The sequence below is a fragment of the Carassius auratus genome, chromosome 24 (assembly GCF_003368295.1).
Source record: "Carassius auratus strain Wakin chromosome 24, ASM336829v1, whole genome shotgun sequence".
Lineage (NCBI taxonomy): Eukaryota > Metazoa > Chordata > Actinopteri > Cypriniformes > Cyprinidae > Carassius > Carassius auratus.
The window spans coordinates 16824523-16848430 of record NC_039266.1 but is presented as its reverse complement, the minus strand read 5'-3'; the positions used below and the strand labels follow the sequence as shown (position 1 = coordinate 16848430).

The 23908-nt window shown below is 36.9% G+C and overlaps 1 protein-coding gene and 1 long non-coding RNA gene across 6 annotated transcripts in view; both read left to right on the top strand.

Moving 5' to 3' along the window:
* The first annotated feature begins 21 nt into the window (after window positions 1-21).
* On the top strand, window positions 22-10911 carry LOC113042441 (hepatocyte nuclear factor 4-gamma-like). 5 transcript variants are annotated; one of them, XM_026201309.1, is made up of 10 exons: window positions 22-506; window positions 5364-5532; window positions 6278-6372; window positions 7238-7344; window positions 7865-8011; window positions 8726-8813; window positions 8888-9040; window positions 9118-9354; window positions 10029-10142; window positions 10369-10911. In XM_026201309.1, the coding sequence occupies exons 1-10, from the start codon at window positions 479-481 to the stop codon at window positions 10494-10496; spliced, it is 1266 nt and encodes a 421-aa protein (XP_026057094.1). In that variant the 5' UTR covers window positions 22-478; the 3' UTR covers window positions 10497-10911. The 5 variants fall into 5 exon arrangements, with proteins under 5 accessions (XP_026057094.1, XP_026057093.1, XP_026057090.1 ...); XM_026201308.1 differs by having other exon boundaries at window positions 7862-8011; XM_026201305.1 differs by lacking the exon at window positions 22-506 and adding an exon at window positions 2421-2804 and having other exon boundaries at window positions 7862-8011.
* A 2422-nt stretch (window positions 10912-13333) lies between these two features.
* The window catches only part of LOC113042440 (uncharacterized), a 54842-nt gene continuing 44267 nt past the window's right edge, over window positions 13334-23908 (top strand). Inside the window, exon 1 of the long non-coding RNA XR_003275579.1 lies at window positions 13334-13515. This is a non-coding gene — a long non-coding RNA (uncharacterized LOC113042440). The remainder of the gene's footprint in view (window positions 13516-23908) is intronic.

Below are 23908 nucleotides of genomic sequence, written 5' to 3'. Positions count from 1 at the left end.
TTGGCGCCCTCTTCTGATAAAACTAGAGAACTTCAAAGACCGGATCTGAGGTAGCTTAGTTGAAAGAGAAAACAAATATTTTGTAACTAGGAGTTGTGCCATTAGGGTTCAACCAGTGTTTATAAGTATCATTATCATTATATTTATACTTTTCTGAAAATACAAAAAATATCGGTTTCATATTTATGATATTATGAATTTCGATGTGTTCCTTGTCTCTTGGCGTCATTTGTGTGCGTTCTTTACGGCGTGAACCCACGCATAGGCAAAGCGATCCATGTCTGGTGTTTTATTGGGGTTAGTTACTGTTTAACATCTCCACCCAACTTTCAGTTTGTTTAGTAAATCGATCTAATGAGGCTCCCCCAACACCACCAATAGTATTGTCCATTTTGACATGTTAAACACTTAATTTGCTCTCTATATCAGCCTAAATATAATATCTATTAGGATAAAGCGTTTTGGTTTTGGTGGATTAATGCAAATCGTTGTTGGACGTGGAGAAGGTAAGACCAGATAGTTTTACGTTACGGTCATTAATTGTGAGCCAGTTAAAAAAAGAAGTATAAAAAAATCATTTAAAACGTTTGTTCCTACCTTTTATGTAGTCTTTAAACACCTCGTTGATACTACATTTTGATGGTTAAATCTATATCGCTCGTGCAGTTGTGACGTCACCATTCCCTAAATTAGGTTAGTCTCTACTCGAGTTTTATTATAATTATTCGTATTGACAAATAGAAATGTATAGGTGTTTGATACAGAAAACGTACAGGATTTGTGTGTTTTCTGAAATTCTATGTTGTGAAAACAAATAAGCAGTGCTTATTAAATTATTCTGTTTCATGTTTTAAATCCAGTTTTGCTGAAAAATGTTTTTCAATATTTATTTTGTATTTTACATGGTTACAATTATATTTGCTTTGCTAATTTAATACTTTAAAAGGTCGCATTCTACATTTATCATGTGCCTTAATATCTCATGGCAGATCATAGTTACTTGAGTTGCTTGAAGCCTACAAGTGACATTAAAGGGCTCTTTTATACAAAACTGAAAACTGAGTGATATTTCACTTCCAAGCAATTCTAGTTTGACCTTGAATTTGTTTAACTGTTGAAGTGGTATGACAGATCAACTAGTAATGTGGAGAGTATTTTGCAATATGATTTTATTTACAGTATTCATCTCTTCATCGGAGCTGTTAGTGAGGTGTAATATGCAATCTTTTGAAAATAGATGGCCTCACCAAACTCTTATCACATGAATATTTGTGCACTTCCTCATTTAAAACATTGTTTGTTAGAGTGCAGTTAAAATGTAACTTGTGTGATGTATATACCTGTACAGTATCCATGTGCATACCAAATCCAACCCCATTTTAAGATTTGGTCATCTTTCTGTTTCTGTTATGACTTGTTAGTACAGCATTGTTACTATTTTGTTTGACTTTCTATAGTTGATTAAACCACAAGGCAATTTAATGTACAGAAACCCATATAGCCTACTTGTAAAACCACTGTTCTTCTGAAATCTGACAATCTCTTAAAGAAGCCAAGATGAATGTATAAAAAATACATAAATTACAGGCCAGAGATAAAAAACATTTCAACATTTTTGTTTTGTTTCCTTTATGTGTTTGCATATGCATTGTACAGGCCTGATTTTATAATAATAATAATAATAATAATAATAATAATATAAATGAATAGTTTACCCTCATGTTATTCCAAATCTGTATACATTTGTTTCTTCTGCGGAACACAAAATTCATGGACAAAAAAACATCGCTTGATAATTTAAAAAAAAAATCTCTTCTTTGTTCCACAGAAAAAAAGTGATATACACAAAAGAGTAAAATCAGTAAAAGATTTACTTTGAAACAATTATCACTAAGATATTGCTAGTAAATTTCACAATTATTTAAAAAGAAATTGCAAGCGACACATTGATTTTTTAATAATCCTTTTTACAGTGTAGGTTTGTAAATAATGAGGATAATGTATATAAATAACAGAAATTTCATTTTTGGGTGAACTATCTCTTTAAGAAGAATGACTCATCAGTGACTCATAGGCTCAAAATATTACATTCAAATATTTCTTTAGTGTCTTAATCTAATTTAAATAAAAGTTAACATGCAAAACAGAATTTGTGTCAGACAAATGTAAATTATGCCTATGATTAGACCATTGCAACAGAATTCAGGAAATGCTAATTTACCAAATTTTTTAAATATATCTCAAGCTTGGAGAACTCCACTGATTTAACAGAAGTTCAGCTCTCACCTTCATTTTGAAGTCTTTGTTTACAAGTGGAAGCTCAATGGTGCTGCAGTCTTTGCCAGTTTTTGGTTTTGGGATGGGGCATTACTTTGTAAGAGTGTCATTTTGCCTGATAATTGGGCTTGTTGGTTGCGTTGCACCAATAAAACCTTCTTGTTCCTTTCTGGAACAAATGGGGAATACTGTTATCTCTACATCCTTCTGATAAGTATAGGATAAGGCGAGAAGATAAGTTCTGTTCAAGGAGGTGAGGAGTCTTGGCCAAGGCTCCTCCCTTGTCTTAGAAGATGACAAATCAGCATTCTGAAGAGATGGTCAACTTAAGGCTGCCTTCAGTTCTCTCTCCAAGAGACACTGTCCCAGGACGACTTTAAGTAGAGAGAGCCAGGCAGGGATGAAGTTTTCACCTACTCCTCTTCCTAAATCCTTGTTGGACATGGATGTAGCCAATTACTGCGAGGGCCTGGATCCTACCTATAGCACATTGGGCTTTGAGAACTCAGAAGTGCTTTATTGTGGTGGTGAGTGCTGTGCAATTTGTCCAAAATATGTGTTTTTTAAAGTACTTTCAAAGATGCAGATGCGGTTGATGCTGCTTGGACTAGTAAACAAATGACCATTATGCTTAAAGTCTGTGTTTGTTATAGTGCTGTTATTAAAATGTTCATTTACGCCATGTCAGTTCACAGGTTCTTTAACTGAAGTGGGTGGTAATTTGGCTTAGTATGACTGACTCTAATGTGTCAGGAGGGGACGGACACCATGTCATGGCTGGTTTAACAGCTATCTGAACTGATTCGTCCCAGCAGAATCATTTACCTCAACCTAAAGGAGATAATTGTTAGCTAACTATTTTGAAAGTCTTTCCATTCGGTTTAAAATTCAACAGAGGTTTCGCTCAAATCCTGAGAAAAGAGTTCTGAGTCTCAGGATTAGAGACTGGGATCTCCATGGGTTCAAAGGTTGGGAAAAGAGGACAAAATGGGGTACGTTTAGGTATAAAGTCAATATATTTTGTACAACTGCAAAGGTAATTCAAAGCAATACAAGAGCAACAGTAAACTCAGATATGTTGAGACGTGATATAATATTTGTTCAATATTTGTCCAAAAATTAAAGTAAATGGACAGTCACACTGGGGCATTGTGAGAAATGCGTTGCTCAAAGGTACGTTTTGGTAGGGCAACTCTTTTAGACTCCTTAAGTTACTGGCACGATTATGTCACCGCAATCTGATGTGATTTATCCACTTTGGTTCTCCATTAACCTAATGCTAAAATTGCTGAAGAGTTATCTTTACAGTTCTTTACAGTACATCGAATCACAGAGATTAAGAAAGGCCATAAAATAACTGGAATACAAACTATTTAAAGGCAAACGCACAATCTCTGGCATGCAGATGGACAGCTAGACAAAAGTTCTTTGGCTGAACTTAATTCAGTTGGATTTTCTTAAAATAATAAGTCAACTTTACCCAAATATCTTATATAATGGAAATGTATTGGAGTAATCCCAATAAAATTTGATCTGTCACACTGACTAGACTGAATCTGCCGCAGTAAAATGCTGACTAGCAGTTGCACTAAAAAAGTGAACCTAAAAATATTCTTTAGATGGTAACATCTACAATAATTGATTCCAAAATATATCATAAAAATTATTTTACACCACATATTAGCCCAAATGCATTAGGCTATGTTTTGGTACTCAAACCATCCATGCTAGGAACTGAAAAAAATGCAAATGGGTCAAATAAAATATGTTACAAATTTAAATGAATTGCACACAGTGAAACTGATGTATAGCAACAAACATTTTGTTGCATTAGCTCATTTTAATCCAGTATGTTAGTAAGTATTAATGAACTGTCCATTATGCTACATTCACATCTTGAGTTGATGTTTGCATGCAAATACATTTCATATAGTGTAGAAAAGCATTTGGATGGATCTGGGCTTTCTTTAATGTGCTGGGGTTGTGCACCTAAAGAGGACATCATTTACTCACCCTCATATCATTCCAAAATGCATGAATTTCTTTCATCTGTGAAACACATGAGAAGATATTTTGAGAATTGTCTCAGATGTTTGTTTCTACATATTGTCAATGGTAACAAAAACTCTTTGGCTACCAGTTTTTTCCTAATATCGGCAGTATTTTTATTTTTGGGTGAGCTACTTTTTAATTAAGCCCATAGAGCTGTGAATGTATTGAAATTGTTTGCCTACTGATTTATGCTTTCTTTTTCAAGTTCTGTATCACCTTACTCTGAAACGAAATACTTCAAAACACGCTCTGCAAATGTGCAAAAGCCAACCAGATGAATTGGCTCTCTGTGACCACATGTGCCCTTTGCGTTCAAATGATGTTTTATTCTGAAATGAGAAGGAATCACTTTGGGAATATACTGAATCAAAAGAGATTACTTTCAACCCACATTAACATTTATCCACGAGATGTCAATCTCCATTGAATAGCTATCTATGCGATAAAACAGAGGCTAATCCTAATTAAGTCTGTCCTACAACAGCAGGAGGCTCCAATCAGTCTCAACGCATAAAAGGATAAAGTCCCCTGCTGAATTTCTTTTGTTGAAATGTTATGATTTTGCATGCACAAAGGAATGATTGATTTTTCATCCTTGTCTGTATGAACAGAAGGGTGCCACTCTCTGTTGCATTAGAAGGTCTTTTAGGATGAGCATCCTTTGTTCACTTATGCAGAACTCTTCCTCATTCTCCTCGTTAGCTGTTGTGATTGAGAGACTGAGTAAAAAGGCCAAGATTTGATAGACGCATCGTCCTGTAGCTTTATGAGACTCACTAGGCCTCTTTGGTTGTTAGCTTACTTGGATTAGCATAGCATCCAGAAGCATAGCAGCAGTAGATTCCCACTATTTAACGTTCTGGATGTACAATGGACATGATTCTCCGTTTTAAATAATCTAAAGCCTTTTATGAATGTGTTACCCAAGTGAATCATTAAGCCCTCACTTGACTGAGCTGTTGTTGCAACTCAAACCAAAGTGTTCAGGTGGCAGTGATGATTTCAGTTTTGACTGTCCATGTTGTTTTTCACAGAAAACATGCCGACAGAGCCCGACATCAGTCAAGGAGAAAATGGCGTGAGCTCCAACTGCGCAATCTGTGGCGATAAAGCCACAGGTAAACATTATGGTGCCTCCAGCTGTGATGGCTGCAAAGGATTCTTCCGCCGGAGCATCCGGAAAAGTCATGTCTACTCTTGCAGGTACATCGCACTCATCCAACTAATATTTTGTAGTGAAAATCATTTTTTTGTGTTCAGTATTTATTGTATTATTATTTATTTACTGTTTTGGTTTTTATTAGTAGTTTGGAATATTTTTTTTTAATTGTATTTAAGTTTTAGTATTAGTTTTTAAAATATATTTATATTTTAATTTATTTATTTTATTTGTTTATTTTTTATTCAGTTTTAGTAATTATTTTTAATTTTTTTGTGTTATTTTATTTAATTTATTACAGTTAAAAATATTTTTCAATAGTTTTATTTTTAGGATGTGAATCAAGAGCTGTTTTTTAATTTAAGAAAAAAAATAAAAGTTTATACTTTGTTCAAACATAAGTATACATTAAGCATGAGTCTGATTCATAATTGAGTGCTTTTTATGACCAAATTCTTTTAATGAATCATTCAATATGACTCAGGAATAAGTCAGAAATTGTGAGTTATCAGGTTCACGGTTGAGCGCCTCAGTTTTTTGAATGAATCACTCAAAAAGACTCATGAATCAGTCTCAAACTTGTGAGTTATCACTTTGAATTAGGCTATGAATCATTGTTTGACCAGTTCGCTGGACCATAAGCCACTACTTCTCTTATGTCCAAAAATCTACAGAAATTGAATCAATAAAGAATCAGGATTTGTTTAGTGAATATAAAATCATAACCAGATACATTGTAAACCAGATACAGTTTTATTCTTAAGATATAGTCTTTATTTATTTGGGCAGGTTTAACCGTCAGTGTGTTGTTGATAAAGACAAAAGGAATCAGTGCCGTTTCTGCAGACTTCACAAATGCTTTCGAGCTGGAATGAAGAAAGAAGGTAAACATTTTATATGTATACATTTTCCCCACAAATACTCCCTTTTCTCACAGTTTCGAACGGATAGTTTATGGAGTAACAAGGAAGAGGGAACTCGAGAGAGAAAAATGGATGATGCCATAAAACTTGCCCTGATTACACAAGGATGTTTAGTTTATTGGATGTATAACCTTGGCTTAGCCTTTTATGACGGGTGATCATGTGCTCTCCACCTCACTTTCCGTGAGTACACGTTGTTCAGGACTGCAGTCAGTTAAAGTTTTACCTTAGGCAGTTTTTGCTCGGCAGTCATGTATTATGTTTAAAAAATCCAGCCTTAGATGGTTTATTGGTCTTAGCTGGTTTAAGATGACTTACCTTGGTGATGCAGCTGTTGTTTACTAGACTGAAAACCAGGCTTGGAGACTGGTTAAGACCAACAAACAATCTTAGGCTAGTTTAAGCTCTTTGTTCAGTAGGTATCTTAATGTCAAAAGACTAGATACAGTATGAGAAAAATAACACATCAGCAGTTTCATTTCTAAAAAGGTCACAAAAGTTCAATACCTTTCATAAAGAAAAGTATCTAAAAAAATGCTGTATAAAAATATTTCAGAAATGTAAAATACAGTAACATGTCCAGTAGGAAATATTTATGGCTCGTGAAATTTCCCAATGTGTTCATCATTGGAAGGTGTGGCAGAAAGGTCATTTTAGTCTGTGTTTTATGTTTAATGATGTTAAAATACATCACAGTGAATGTGACAATGTGTGAGAGTTTCTGTAAATAAGCTTGAGAAAAACACCCATTATCTTGGCTAATCAGTAATATTTCTTAACTGTTATTAGCTCACTAATCAGCAAAATTGTTTGTGCTTGTTTTCAGCTGTGCAAAATGAACGGGACCGTATCAGCTCGAGGAGGACCATGCAAGACTCCCATGACCTGCCGCCAATCACGGCCCTGGCTCACGCTGAAGCTCTCTCGCAGCAGGTAAACCGTCCTATCAAGGTTAATCGAAATGCTCTTTCTCTCTCACACACACACACACATAAAAGGAAAGAGAAAGAATATCTGTAGAAAAGGGCAGAGATACGGAAAATAAAAACATGCATATAGTTACGGTATCTGCGGCAGTAACATTTATTGGTTTTGAGCAATAAATTATTGCTGGGATTGTCAATTAAAGCAAAGGTGTATGGCTTTAATGCATTATGCTAGAGATAAATAGTCACCAAAGACAAAAATTAACCAACAGGGCTGATTAAAGAAGGAAGAGAGGTTTCATTACAGTAACTCTGATGAAGTTCTGCTCAGTAGTCATTAATGACAAAGAGAGATAAATAACAACTGAGCGTTGCTTTCTTTAAGCATCAGTCTGTGTCATCAACATTTCTAATTATCTGCATGAGTACCTGCGTGATTTTACTCTGAGAGCGAGGTAACAGCCTGTGCAAAAGCATTTTTAGAGGACATGGTAAATTCGGTTCTTCTCTCGTTTGTCTCTCAGCAGATCAGCCCAATGGGCCCTGCTGATGTTTCAGAGAAAAAATCAGCCACTATCAGTGACGTCTGTGAATCTATGAAGCAACAGCTGCTTGTTCTGGTAGAGTGGGCTAAATACATCCCAGCCTTCGGCGAATTGCCACTTGATGACCAGGTAATGGCCGCTGGAAAGCAACACTGGCTGTGCTAATTGGGGAGGCCCTTGGGTTAAATTGCAGGGCCGTTCAGTGAAGCTCAATATTTGCTATTCACATGGCTGACTCCATTAAGCACGCTGTCTGTGTTGCTCTAAATTTCTGATTTTTCCCTTGCATTTATCGTTATTGAACATGCAGAACCTTCCAATATTTAAAAAGGTTACCTTAAATAATGGGGAAAAATGTCTGTTAGCTTTGAGATCTTTTGGTATATAGAGATATGCTCTAGTGTATTACTAATTTTTTTTTTACATTTTTAAGAGTTTGTTGTCTTTTTCTTCCAGACCAAAATTAGTTACTCATTTTGCATTATACTGAATTTTAATTTTAATTTTAATTTTTGAAAACATGCAGCCAACTAGTAAGCAGAGCACCATGTTTCTACTTTTTCTAATTAAATTTAAAATGTTCTGAGAAAATAATATTCAATTATTAAGACTGAAGACTGGACTGGCCTTCACAGGAATAAACTACATTTTAAAAATGTATTAAAATATTATTATTTTAATTTAATAACATTTACAATAATACTGTTTTTAATGTTTATTATCAAATAAATGCATTTGTATTTACAAATAATAAGTGTATTTTTTTATTAATACATTTTATTTTATTGTAAATATTTCACTGTAGTATAGCAGATGCTAAACCAGGCCTAATTTTTCTTCCAGGTTAGTTTATTAAGAGCTCATGCCGGAGAGCATCTTCTGCTTGGTGTGGCTAAAAGGTCAATGCCATACAAAGATCTCTTGCTTCTAGGTAACTTCTAATAGTTATTTTCACCTTTCAACATAATTATACTGTAAATATACAGATATCTATTTTCCATGCAGGAAATGGCTGCGTTGTCCATCGAAACTGCCCAGAGCCAGAAATCAGTCGCGTATCTAACCGAGTCTTGGATGAACTGGTTCTACCCTTCCAGGACATCCAAATTGATGACAATGAATACGCAGCTCTAAAGGCAATTGTGTTCTTCGACCCTGGTAAAACTAATTTAACACTCAGTATCAATTCGGAAATAGAGCCACACATGTTACTATCTCTGTTTTTTAACATCTAGACGCCAAAAGCTTAAGAGATCCTTCTAAGATCAAGGCGATGCGCTATCAGGTTCAAATGAGTCTGGAAGACTACATTAATGACCGGCAGTATGACTCGCGTGGGCGATTCGGGGAGCTTTTGCTGCTTCTTCCTACTCTGCAAAGCATCACCTGGCAGATGATTGAGCAGCTACAGTTTATCAAGCTTTTCGGTCTCGCCAAGATAGATAACCTGCTGCAGGAGATGCTTCTTGGGGGTGAGTATGAGGTGAAGCATTCGGTTGCAGGGGCTTTTGGAGCGGGAAAATGCTTCATGATCATTATTTAAAACTAGGTGAAAGCAAGTACTTATTCGGAAGCAAGTCTGCTTAAACTTTTTTTGTAATACTGTGTATAATACTGCAAAATAATGACGCAAAATGATGCATTTGCTTTATTAGTATACCGTATTATTAATTCTGGAGTGACTTGACTAGGGTAAACCTATTAGTCTTGACTGTATTTTATGTTGTTGAACAAAATGTGAAAATACACTGAGCTTGGGTTAACCTTATTTCAGGCATTTAACCAGAAAGCTATTTAAAAAACCCATTGACTGAAAGCGAAAGTGCTAAAATGCCTATTTCAGTGTTTTGACCTACGACCTCCTTTTTTTTTTTTTTACTTTTGGGCATGAAGCAAGCAGTCACAGATGAATTAGGTGATCATGACCTAATTGCTCAAAATATAACTCTTTTTTTTTTTTAGATATTGGAAATGTGTGTAGGCAAATGCCACATTACCACCGCTGTGATAAATCTGACCTAACTGCCAAATCTGACCTAACTGCTCAAAATATAACTCTTTTTTTTTTTTTTTTGATATTGGAAATGTGTGTTGGCAAATGCCACATTACCACCGCTGTGATTTACTTATTCATTTATTTTTGCAGGTCTAACCACGGAGCAACCTCATTTACATCACAATGGTCACCCTCAGATTCCAATAATGGGACAGACCCTAGTCATTAGCTCCATCCCAGGACCTGCACACTCACAGCAGATGGGTAAGACATAGCCTTTTTGTTGATCTGTCCCTAAATAGTGTAAGTGGTTTAAATACCAGAATATCAGAAATTGGTGAGAAATAAAAATGAATCAGAGAAGTGGTTCAGTTTTAGATTTACTTAATGATAATAACCCTGATTTGAATCATTTGATCATTATATTTCAAACTACACAAAGTGCATTTTGTAGCTTTTTATAGGCTTATGTAGGTTTCTGTTTCTCCAGCATCCCCAGATACCCCCATTCCATCTCCCACTTCAGTACAGGAGGTGTACAAGCCCCCCGGCAGCCCGAATCTCTTGCTCCTGCCACAGCCCATGCCAAACAGACCCTCTCCCGAGCATCCTCTTTGAGCCTCCTCTCTGCTGCGGGCCCTGTGCGTTTGTACAGTGTATGTGTAAACTGTGTGAATTATGCCATTCCCACATCCAGCGCAACATATTTATCTGATCGAAATAGAATTTTGCACGAAAAAAAAAATCACATTTATTGTCTAAGTGGTTCACCCCTAACTGAAAAAGGTATTTCATCAAAAATTTATTTCTCCTTGTATCAGCCTACAGCTGGTAACCTATAGTAAATATAGACAAATGTATATTAGTTTTTAATAAATTATTGTTAGTTTAAAAGAGGCTTATCAACATTTTTTTGTATTAATAAAAACTCAAGATTTAATTTATTAATAAAAATATACTATGCAACTCTAAAGAAAAGTAAAAGTTTGCTTGAAATGTGCCCTTAAACACAATAAATGCTCTTAGTGCCTGAGTTTTTAGTGTTGTGTCGTTTAGTTAATAACTTTTTATGAGCCATGCTATGAAAGTGCTACTTTTAGGAAGGTATTAACAGTTTTATTGAGCAGAACAAGAGACTTCAACAGGGGGTCCGTAATAGATCCAGCAATTATAGTATGTTTGTGAAATAAAAAAATGAATAATAAATGAACAAAATAATGAAATGAAGCTAATGCCTAGCTGAAAGTTCATTGTCACTGACATTACATTTTAATTCAAGAGTAAATGTATTGAATCAGAAATACAGTAAAAACAATAATACTGTAAAATATTATTTCTTGTTCTGCAATATAAACACTTGTGCTGCTTAATATTTATCGTAGAAACTGTGATACTTTAGTTTTTCTTTTTTCTTTCTTTTCTAGGACTCTTTGATGAATCGAACGTTCAAAAGAGCAGCATTTATTTGAAATAGAAATCTTTTGAAAGTGCATAAATGGTTTTACTATTATTTCAGTTAGTTTAAATAAATCAAGGTTGTCCTGGCAAACGTTGGATAAAAGCGTCTGCTAAATGGCTACTTCGTAAAATCAGAATGTTTGAACTTTGTTTTTAAGTGTTTCTTCTTGTATTTCATGCTATTATATGACGCATTGCATTCTAAAAGTTTCTTTTCTCCATATACACATCAAAATGTCACTCGCATTACAATCAGAAGGTCATACATATCCTGGCAAATGTCAATGGACCCTGCATGCTAAGGGCAACAGTACATTCACACAGGTGATTCATGTGGCAGCCGTATAAATATGAAGCATAAAAAGACAGCCTAGACCTAATGCATACACAGTACATCCCTTTTTGCAACTTTTGTCAGTTTTCTAAAGCGAAACCCTGAAAGTGAAAAGCCACTGTGAGCTATATATGGAACATATGCAATTACAACAAAACGAAGAAGAAGCTGAGACGAGAAAGCAGATGATCATAACATCTAATTTGAGCTGGGTGAAACTGTGCTGCTCTCTGACACATCGTGAATGTCTGCCTCCAAAAGAGAGACAGACAGACGGAGAAAGAGCAAGAACAGTAGGCTCATTCGAAAACACATCAAATCAGGCTATTTTCTGCATCTAAACAACGGCATTTGGTGCAGGTGAAGTCCACCTTGTCAATACCACGGCGTTCATGGGAAGCCGTAATAAGTTTTGGAGTGTGCCCTGTTTGGATGGTTTTCCAGAAAGCAATCTGATATCACTAGGTGTAAGTGCACAAGGCCTGGGGGCAGATGAGTCGGATGCTGCCGTCAATAGTAGCTGTCTATTATACTGCAGGAGAGCGTCCAGGAAGTGGAAATGGAGAGCGAGCAAGGTAAGATAAACATTGCAAACCCTCCAATCAACTCCATAATGGAGTGGCAGCTCGCGTGGGGTTAAACGGCAAGCTTGAAGGGAGAAGGCTGAGCATCCAGTGATGCTTAATGAACAAGCGCACAAGGCTGAATGCACTTACTTGTATACAAAACATTATCTTGGTATTCAAGGCACACATTTCATCGGAGGCGTTCAGCTTTGTGTGACGGTGTGGTATTAAGGCTCGGTAAGCCTCCTCTGAGCAATGTGGAGTGGATGGAATAAGCATATCTGTTCTTCACCTTTGTGGTGAGGGAAACTCTCACACACTACACCTTGACATTCATGACAGCAAGGATACTCAAAGTGATTGTAATCCACATCTCCGACAAGCTAAATAGGAGGAATTTTCCTCCCTTTTCTCGTGCAGAACCATCTTTTGTTTGCATAATGACACTTCCAGACTAGAGACTGCCTCTGCTTTGACTTCGTAATGTCTAAAGCTCTTCTAAATCTTTTATATGAGAGAAATGGATGGCTTCTTGTAAAAATGTTTATATAATAATTTTAGAAGAGTAGATTTTTGTAGCTATAAGTTTTAGAAAAACAAAATATTTTAGGATAGTGACCCCCCCCCCCCAAAAAAAAAAACGTTAGTTTATTTAACAATTAATCCCACGATTTTTTTTGTCTGTTAATTAAAAAAAAAAAAAAAAACATTAACAACAACAAATCTGTTTTATTGATTTGTTCAATAAATCTTCGAGCAGAATATTTTTTTTTACTGTAATAGTGTGAATTAATTTAATAATATATCTATTAATGTTGATAATGAATTATATAATATGTATTTTTAAAGGAGACTTAATGATAGAGTTGTATAATTATTTAAAAGTTTGTGAAACGCTGTATGGTAAACCTAACAGAAAGAGGCTGAGGTGTTAGTTGTGGGCGGGGCCTCAGAAGACAGATTTCACTAATTGCGAAAAGCAATTAATTTTATTTCCTTAAACAAACAATCAAACAAAAAATATATAGGAAATTTGGTAAATATAGATTAAAAATTAAGTTTGTTTTATTCTCAATAACTTCGTTGGCAAAAGCCATTAAATTCCACGCGGTAAGTGGCTTACTTGAGGTCTAACGTACTTGATTATTTACGTTAGTAAGCATTTAGACAAAAGGACACACGTTTGTATAATACTGGGGTAAATGGTTAAGTAAGAAGATAAAATTACCAAACATTAGGCTACGCTTTGTTCAGTTTCACTGTGGAAAAGACCGCGAAGGTGAGTTACTGTTTGTTATTGTATCTTTTTCTGTAGTTTACAGTGTTTGCCTCAACGCTTTGTTCTGGTCATATACGTTAGTAAACATGTCTGAAATTAAATAATATGATTCTATAGCAACATTTTTGAACGTTTATTTCTTAAACTACTGTCTATTTGATGTTGTTTGGCTAACTGATTGCTGACAAGCAAACGAATATAGGGAATGGTATCTTTTTCAGTGTTTTCCAATTGCTTATTATATTTACTCTACTAGTTAACTAGGAAATATTAAGTATATTTATTAAATACGAGTATTTTGTAACTACTAGTCTAGTTAACTAGGAAATATTAAGTATATTTATTAAATACGAGTATTTTGTAACTACTAGTCACTGCTGGTTAAAATAGCACCCCCCCCCCCCATGTAATCTTGTGGGAATGTGTGGTTAAATGGACACTGTGTTTTAGCTTCACTATTACAATTTTTTTTGTTAACTGTTTTTTTTTTTTTTATTGATCTATAAAGTAATCATTCTGGCTGGTCATTGCATATGACAAGTTAAAACAGCAGTTGTGCACATCTGAAGCACCAATCCCCATTAAATTCAATGACAAATATTGGCCACTAGGTGTCATTAAAGACGCATTGCAAGTAGAGCCACTGTAGTGATGGATATTGTGAGGAATTTCTAGCAAGTCTCCACAAATCCACTTGATCTTTTTATTTTATAACGTATGCAAACGTGGATCAGATTCGCAGCTGCCTTCAAGACGCGTAGCTTAAGTGTTCCACACTGGGTTATTTTCTAAAGCTTTTGTTGATAGCGTGTTCATTTATTTGTGTCATCAGGGAACATTTTTGATTAACTCTGCTCTCCATTTAAAATGAGTGAATGGTGGTCTATTAGCCGCGGTGGGCTTGAATTCAGGGCCATTGCACGTTGCACCCTTTTCAGGATCAAGGTTCATGCAAAGGAAAGAGATATAAAGAAATAAAATCACTACATTCATACACTTGGTAATGTAAGTACAGTTTTAAAATTAATGATGTCTGTCAGGCTGGGGACCAGCTTGCCACTCAATGAGAGATTAAGGGTAAAGATTGCGCCCCATCATTTTCAGCCACACATTTTACTCATAATTCGCCTCCAGATCAACAGAATTTTTTGCTGAAAGCAGGCAAAGGTGTCGAAACCCTGTGGCTCCCAGCATTGAAGGGACGCATTCGGAACTTAAATGATTTCCACCTTTTTTCATCGCCTGCATGTCTTACACGATTATTGCTTTGGAAAAAGGAAGTGGTAAAGGACGGGCTGAAATGCTGGTTTCTCTCATCAGAGCGGCACCCTCCCTTTGAGGACTTTCATAAATGTGGGTTCAGTCTGAGAATGGCCGACTGTTCCTGGCCTTCTCTGACACCTTGCGTTCTTGCATTATGTCCGGGCGGCACAGCAGAAAATGCTCGTGAAATGTATTCAATTCAAATCAAATTGATGTAGCGCAGAGTAATCTTTCTCTATTAGATGTGTCACTTTTGGCAATTGTTCCCTAATATCCTTTACTGTGACTATATAAGATTAGTGCTCTCCATGCCGCCAGAGTTTTCGTGCCTTACTGAATTATTCACCGAGGCGTAACCTTCAGTTATCAGGTTAGAAAGACCTTGATTATAACAGGAAGTCAAGTGTAGAAAATCACTCTCTCCACTAAAGGAAGTGTTTCAGCCCTTTTGGAAATTTGAATAATTATGAAATGTACTCGCAAATAGTATAAGAAATTAATTACACTGGCACAATGGCTTTCTCTGTACTTGCAAAGCCTAATTTATGAGCAAAATAATGAGAGTTTATCTTTTAGGGGCTTTTTTTTTTTTAATGCGTAGCAAATGAAATGTGGCCATTGTTATCTAGAACTTCTTCCTATTAATAATTGACAAAAAAATAAACACTCTGCTTGATGTTTGTCTCTTAAGTGACAACACTCAAGCGCAGCCAAACTTTTGTGAGTTATTTAATTTCGAATAATGTGCTTACCATCCTATTCTATCATATTTAGTTGGGGAATCATTAATCAAAAAGAAAATGATGATGACTCCCTGCTGACTAGACTGATGTGTTGCTCTCTGCGGGGCACCGTGGCAAACTGCTCCACAGGCGTCTTCTGGAAATAAGGAAACGGATAGCCGGTCGTTCCGCACACCTTGAAATTATAGCCTTCCTTGCATTTTTTTTTCTCCCTCCCTTGAATAGTCACTGTAAATGAATTTAAGTTCATTACCTTCCACCCTGCTGGAATAATGCAGCTCTCATTACATCCCTGATAGACAACATTTGACGAGGACATTTCTATTAACATTATTCCATGCAGAATAATATAGCCTTCATTATTTACTTAGTGAACAATGAGTTTCCTGGAACAAACAGAGATGAGGTCCAGCTCGCTGATTATGTCCTTTTCATCGCCTTTACGGTGTCATTAGCTCATGTGGTTAAGATACTGCACTTAGTGGTTATGTTTTTGTTTGTGTTTGATTCATATAAGGGTCACTGACATAGTCATCTATAAAGAAAAGTAATAATCTAGTTTAAAATATGGGCCAAGTTCTCAGAAATGTGCTCTCTGTATTCATGGTGGTTTCTTATGGTTTTAAAAACTTTCTGGGATTTGAAATTTTTTTTTTTACATTTAATATCTTGTGGTGTAACCTTAAAGTAAAAGTAGTATTTTACACCTTTTACACATGTGATGGTACATATGCATGTTATTGTCATTATTCTTTACTATTACTTAAAAATATATATATATATATTACTTGTCAGAAGTTCAGTAAAATTGTGTCTTTATTCATTTGTAAGTGACCCTGTCTGTGAAATCCAGGTTAGAGTCTCAAAATCTAATCATGAGATAACAAGCATCAAAGTTTGATTTCAACCATTAATTTCACTATGATTTCCATCTTTGACATGGCCTTACTCAGTCAATATTAAAGATATAAAGGTTATATTTTCACAGAATGTCCTACATCTTTTTTAGTAGCCAGAATTATTGCAAGTCTCTACTTTCACATTTGAACAACTTAGTTACAAAAAAAAAAAAAACCATCTTACTCAAAACTGTTCAGTGTATTTCATGAGGTATAAACTGTTATTAATTGTTCTTAATTACAATGTTATGAATAATAACTTTGTTTTTAATCCTTTTATTATTTATTATAAAATCATAGTAATTGTTTTAGGGAAGATTTTAAATGGTCAGATATTTTACTAGATTTATTGACCTTGACACAGTCATGATCTGCATGTGTCCTCTCTATGATAAAATGTTCTGTTTATTTTCCTGCTTGTTTCCACTTGTTGGTTGGACTGTTGGAACACATGACTCTTTAAGAAAAAAAAAGAGATCGAAATTAAGAATTAAAAAATGGTAGAGATTTTTTTTCAACTCTATTCAAGAATTTAATAATTTTAATGAGCTTTTTCTTCATTATGATATCAGAACAGTTGTATTACTAGAAAAAATACCCCCGAAATACACCAAAATTCAAATTAATTCTGAAATTAAAAATGTGCTTATTATAGAAAAGATTCAAATCATCGAATGTTTGAATTGCACTGCATTTTCCACTGTGCAGTCTGTGAGACTATGCTTGCCACATCATCAGGTGTTTTTTTTAACCTGTTCATTGAAATTGAGCTGCAACACAGTCCCAGACTAATTCAGTATTCAGATGCATGCTGCATTTCGTCCCTTTAGGACCCTCATGTATGCGTGTGTCTGAGGGAAAAATGCAAGCTGCATTTTAAATGCATTTGTGCATTCAACACCGTGCTCTGTCAGGCATGTGTCTGGGACAGATAGTCCTGACTGCTTCAGTTCTGCCGAGTGTGCTCCGGAGGTAAATGACCTGACTGGCAGAGGGAGATTGGTGCACAGCTTGTCTCCTGATAAAGTCCAGCACATCTGCGACTTTGCCACACCACATCTATTTGCACTCCATATTTCAACACGGTGCAGATGTAACAACTTAATTTGCCACCAGTCATAATTCTGCCCACCTACGGCATAATGAGGTGATACTGGTTATTTTAGACTTGGCTGCATGGACGCCTGCGGTAATTCGAGTTCTGAGGTGCTTGCAATTCCCTTCTCGAATGGGCACGTAAACAGAGGTCCAACATATGCAAGGATGTTTCTCCGTACAACGCGAATGAGTTTAAGGAAAGTTTCTGGCCATAAAATTTGACTAATGTTTTTAAAACACAACCCCGATCCCACAATTCATCTTGGCACGTTCTGGAGAAATCCCACCACATTCTTCACTGTATTTGCAGGCCACCTCTGCGGGAAGCATTTTTGGGGCTTTTTTCCTAGTCTTTCTTTCGCAGATGTACGGTTCTTTGGCCCGAGCTGTAAATTGAAAACACCGGTTGTGTTGCTCTCTCATCGCACACCTCGGAAATGGACTTCATTCGTTCACGTGAACTTCCCGTAACCCCTCATGTGTGAGACACTCATCATCTAGTGAAGGCCTCGTAGTGAAGGCCGGTCCATCACGACAATAGCGGGAAGAACCCAGCAAATGACAGCGGCACCCTTCTACCCTCTGAGATCTGATTAGTTGCCTCCATACAATCTAGCACGACACAATGCGCTTTCATTACCTCACAGATGTTGTCATCTCTCTCTCTCTCTTACTATTTTTCCATCAGGCTCTTTTTTTTGAACAAGTGTTCATCTCAGAACTCTGATCAGAGGCCTCACTTTCATCAGTCTAATGCATGTGTCTATCCCCGGGCCCAATCTTGTGGCAGTGCGGCATGTGGCCTGGTCCTTAATCTCATTTCTTTAACCTCCTTCAATATTGGTTCCCCCCCTGCAAGAGGCATCATGAAGATCCGGAACAATTCGTTTCCATATTGTAAATCACCTGCTCCTGCGGTTATGAGGAAAGGCGTGCAGGAGCTGCAGGGGGGATTGTAGCTTCTGATTGGGCGCCGTTGCCCTCGGTCCGAATGACATCATCGTTCCCGGTCAACTTGGTGGGCTTGCAAACCAACAAACGCATAAATATATAAACATGTCTGCGGGCTTTGAACAAATATGTGTGTAAAAATACCAAAATAATGGTTTTATTTGGTGTCCGGGTGCACCGTAATCATGCAATTACAATAAGAGCCTTGTTAATATTCCGAGCTTCTCGCCTTCACAGTACTCAGGTGAATTAATTTGCTCAAGCAAACTCTGCTGATTCCGTTGCCCCCTCTGCCCCCGCCCGGGTATTCATGCTTTTCAACTGCCACACTCTCTCCACAATATCCTTTATAGTACAGGAACCCAGACTCTGCTTCCAAAATCAAATGCATCATTCATTATTCATTCTCTGTGGATGACTTCCCCATCATTAAAGTTCCCACAAAAGCAGTTTTATGGAAAAGTCTTGGGTTCTTAGTTATGGTGGAACAATAAGCTGTCATGTTTTGTATGTTTTTACTCTGTGGGTCAGCGCATATTCTGTTGTGGAGCAGCCTTTTGTTGCAGTGTCATCATGTGTTGAAGTAGATGGGTATGTTTTAGTTATGATAGTTCTGATAAATAAGTTTTTCACTGCTGGTAATACATTTTTTACAGATATTTTTATATACAGGTGTGATTGGTTTAAGCATGGAAGTATGAATCGTTTCATTTGGATTCAGTTCCATAGTGCATAGGAGAATTAGTTAACATTTTGTTCATCAGGGTTTTTTCTTTCTTTCTTTCTTTGTTTAATTAGTAAAAATGGAAATTATTTTTATATCATTGTTTGCGTAAATTTGTAGATTTTGAGTGAAAAGCAAATGGCATTTTGTGAAATATTATTAGCATTATGATTTTTCAGTAGTCATTAGTTTACTCTAGTTTTCATTGTCACATGGTCCTTCAAAAGTACTAATATTATATACCAATACTCTTATTTGGTGATCAAGAAACATTTTTGGGACAAACAATCTAGAGATATGCTGCATATTTGTATTATTAAATAGAAAATTACTAGTACTTTTATTATATTTCATATAAACAACATTTACTGTAACAATTTGAATGAAAAGTTTAATTGGCTAATAAAATGAATTTCAGAATTTCTCATTTTTGTTTGTCCCTTAACAACAGCACTCAAGCTACATAAATTTGTGCTACGTAAAGTTTGTGGAAAACCTGTTGGTACAAAGATTATCTAGCGTTTTAATAAAACATTTGTCTGCAAAAAGTGTTACATGATCGATGTAAATTTTTTAAATTTGATTAATTGTGACATTTGAAGTAGTGAATATGAAATATTTCTTTATGTTAAAATCTTCAAAATGCTATTTTTTTTTCTTTTTTGTTTAGTTTAGTTTTTGGTCTCAGGCAGTGGGTCCAGTCGTGTGAGGTATGTATAATTTTCCACTCTTGTCACAGACTTCTATGTCCACTAAGGCAGATTGAGGCACACCTTACCTCACACGGGTCATCCTGTACAATAACATTTACGAAGTTCGTTTGGTCATGTGTCCACACAGCCCAGATTCATGACCTTTATAAGAATGTGCTCTGTCTGTCTCATGCTAACAGCTTCTGATAGCTTTGGTCAGCTTTATTGCGCTCATGTTTGCTCAACGAATCCCAGGGATATTTGGAGCGTCTTCCCAGAGCGAGGTTGATTTCCACACTAAAACCCACTTGAAACCCATTTTTCTTTCTGAAAATGTATGCATGAATACCCAAACTGATTAAAAGATTCACAATTCATTATTCCCAACCTGCATCCCTTTCCTACATTATACATGAATGGATACCAGTGTTTCCCAGTGAATGAAATCAAACCCAAGTTCATTAATCAGAGCGGCCCCGAGGGGGCGCATTAAAATGTTTGTTAAACAGCGCGTCAGCCGGGCACGTTTGACCGAGAGAGCTAAAATAAACAATGGAAGAAGTGAAAATGGGTGTGCAGGATGGGTTAGTGCAATTTACATAACCGTTCCAGCGGTTAAATCACTCCTTGTTGGTCTTCCTTACGCGATTTGCGGTGCTCAAAACGCGTGACTTTAAATTACAGCGAGATTCTCGCCACTGTAAGCCACCTCCATTGTGGCGGCCCTCTCCCTGTCTTCATCAGAGCCGGCTGTCCAATGGGATTACTGTAAGCCTGCGGTAGGAGCAGCCGACCCGCCACTGATCAGAAATTCATCTCCCTGGATGCTAGATTGCTCCTCTCCCCATTTTGCCCTTGTGACGGCAGATACTGCTGTCATGGTGTCAGACGAGAGGGGGGAAGAAAAAAAATTAGCATTCGCAGCCCCCTAAAATTTCGCTGTCCAGCACATAATCAGAAAAGAAAGTGAATGAATAGTAATTCAGTCTGTCAGAAAATGAGAATCGCCGTGCCGTGGAGGAGAAGAATCTCTGGTTGAATATTTGTAATGGCTCCCCTTCTGCAAACCTCCATTTTGACTGACTGACTGCTTTGTCCTCCTTTTTAGATTTTTCAATTCCTTTTCCCTTCCCAACTATAAATGCACATCCAATCAACATGTATGCATTTGAGAATGTTTATTATTTTGAAAGAGACTGAATTTGCAAAAAGCTAAACCTCAAGTGTTATTTGTCCAAATGTGGCCATTTTTGGGGACAATTTTGTGGGCCAGCCGAGCGCAAGGCAGAGGGAATTAATCACAGAAAGAGCGCAAGGTCACTGACTGGCTCCCGAAACATCACGGTGGGTCATGCGTCTCGGGGCCACGGCTTCATACACACACCACACTTGCCTTATCCCCCGTCTGCTTTTTCCCCGGTCCAAGAAGAGGCTAGCTCAACCCCAGACACACACGCGCGCTCGCTCGCACACCCTCGCTCAAACACAGTGAAATAGGGCGGTTCAGAGGACGGAAACATTCTGGTAAATATTTTTAAATATGTCATCTCTCTCTCTCTCTCTGTCATATTTCAGTCAGCGAGTTGGCAAAATCTTGCATGAACCCTCGTGCCGTGTGGTTGTTTTACTATCTCGTCTCCGTTTGTTGCTTGCAGTGTGAGTGTAATTTGGGTTAAATGGTGGTTGCTGTCGCTTACTGCTGTGTCAGAGTTTGGAGCGCTGCTTTAGTAATTCCATGTGCTTGTAATTCTGCGCCGTTCCTGATGAGGGATGTATTGTTCAAGCTCAGCGTTCAGCTCTCAGGGGACACCGACTGCCCATTGTAATATACAGGAGGCGCCCTGTTATTTCCTTCAACTTAATCTCCCTGCGTTAATTCTCCTTTTATAAGTGCGAGCGAGTCACGCCAGCTGACGTTTAGGGCGAGTAGATTTACGGTGGGCAGTCTTTCTGTTTTTTTTGGTGGTGGTGTTAATCAACCAGGGAGATCCATCATCTCTAATCATGCGTGGGGCAGTATTAGTATCTGCCATTGGCCAGTCAGGAGTGCACATTTGCATGAGCACAGAGTGATGCGTGTGACAATCGCAGTCAAACGATCATTAAGGAATGTAATTTGCTGGCTGAGGCGTCATTGGGTTGCTGATGCTCGTTCGGGGCAGTGATGTGTATAAGCCGAAATGTTCGGCTGAGGGGGTCTTGCGCCTGTTAGAGCGCACTTTCCCCAAGCTGAGTCTTAGTGTTGGATGCTACATGGTAATAAGCCAGGCTTGCTCTCACCGCTCACAGGGCTTTAACAAACACAATGTCAGTCAGCTGCTCGTAGCGGCTTGATCGACATGCACATTTCCTGTGCTCTGATTCTCTTCATCTTTTACTACGCCGTTTCTGTTTGCATACTAATGAGGGCACTTGCTAGGAATGTAGTCATTTGTAATTTGTGATGTTTATTTGCATTTTTAGTGGGCAATGCTTTTTTTTTTTACTTTAATGCTGCATGATTTTGTAAAAAATACTCTATTTGCAAGTTACTGTATAATAGAAGAGCTATAATGTAACAGCCATGAGTGAGTGACACAGTCCTTCCATATTCATATGCACGCACACCTAAAGTATTATGATATATATTTGATTTAAATGTGTAAATTTTATTCCGTTCCACTCCTTCTCACAGAAACATCTGGTTTTGTTTTCACAAGCACCACAAATTCAAAAAATGTCTTTTGTTTAGTCATTTTCAGAGGCGTTTTGCAAATGTTAAGTGAAAACAGATGGAATAAGAGATCATGACATAACTGTTAATTATGGATGCGGAAAATGCAGTGCTTGAACCTGATCTGATGAGAAGCTAAATTGTTCTTTTTTTGTGTAATTTTAAATTTGAATTAATATACATCCGGATCTACAAATTATTCAATTTAGTAATAATATTAATTAATAATGGTTTACTTGCATTTCAAATTTTATTCACACCTCATCTAATTAGCCATCATAAAATGTGTATAGGCTAATATAATAAAATATAATTAGGAACCAAATGTGTTTCCCCTAGTATTTTTCTTTTCTTTTGTGTTTTTTTTTTTGCAAGCTTTTCAAATATTTTTAAATGAAAAACACTTTTATTTTTTTTCCCTAAGGTCCCTTCTGGTTTTGGTTCCCAGCTGCATGCTGTAATATGAGGCACATAGGTAAAAAGGAAAGAAAATGCATCCCCTCTCTTTCTCTCTCCCTCTTCCTTTTTCTCTGTGGTTGACATGAGGCTAATGAAAACAGGGTGTGGGTTTCCTTCAGCTCCTTTCATACACTTCAATAAAAGGTGCGGCAGACATTTTGGCTACTACCTCCACGCTGTCACCCTCCTCTTCTTCCTTTACCTTTGTCTCGGAACGTGTGTGTGAATATGGAAATACAAAACACCTAACTACAGGGCTTAAGTATAATCACGCCGCCAGGGCGGAGAGACTTATTTTACAGTTAACTGCTCATTTTTGCAGTAATCCTTTGATTATTCTTACAGTATTACTACACCCTTTATTCGAAGACCACTTCCATATGATGTTTATTTACATAGTAACTTTTAAACTGACTTGGTGTAGTGTGGTTTATTGAGATTAAACGTCACTTCTAATTTCAATTTAATTCTAATTTCTAATTTCAGTTTAAAAAGCAAAACAGTTGTGGCAGTTTGGGTCTCAGTGTCATTTGTTCCACTGTGCCATGCAGCAAGACTTACACTGAGCTGTTTTTAAGGCTGAAATGTGCATGCAATATGCGTTGCACACACCCCAAGGAGCTCTGATACTTAACATGTAGGCTATTTGCATGTTTACCTATGCATTTTGAATAGGTAACCCTCTAACCTGTTGTTTTTGCATGACCAATAGATGGCAGTGTTTCCCCAAGCATTACTGTTGTAGGCGTGAGGCAAGAAATGAACTTCTTGAACCTTTTTTTCCTAATGGGAAATTGTAAACAAGGCATTCTTTAACCAGGATTTCTTCAGATCATGAAAGTGACGAGCGC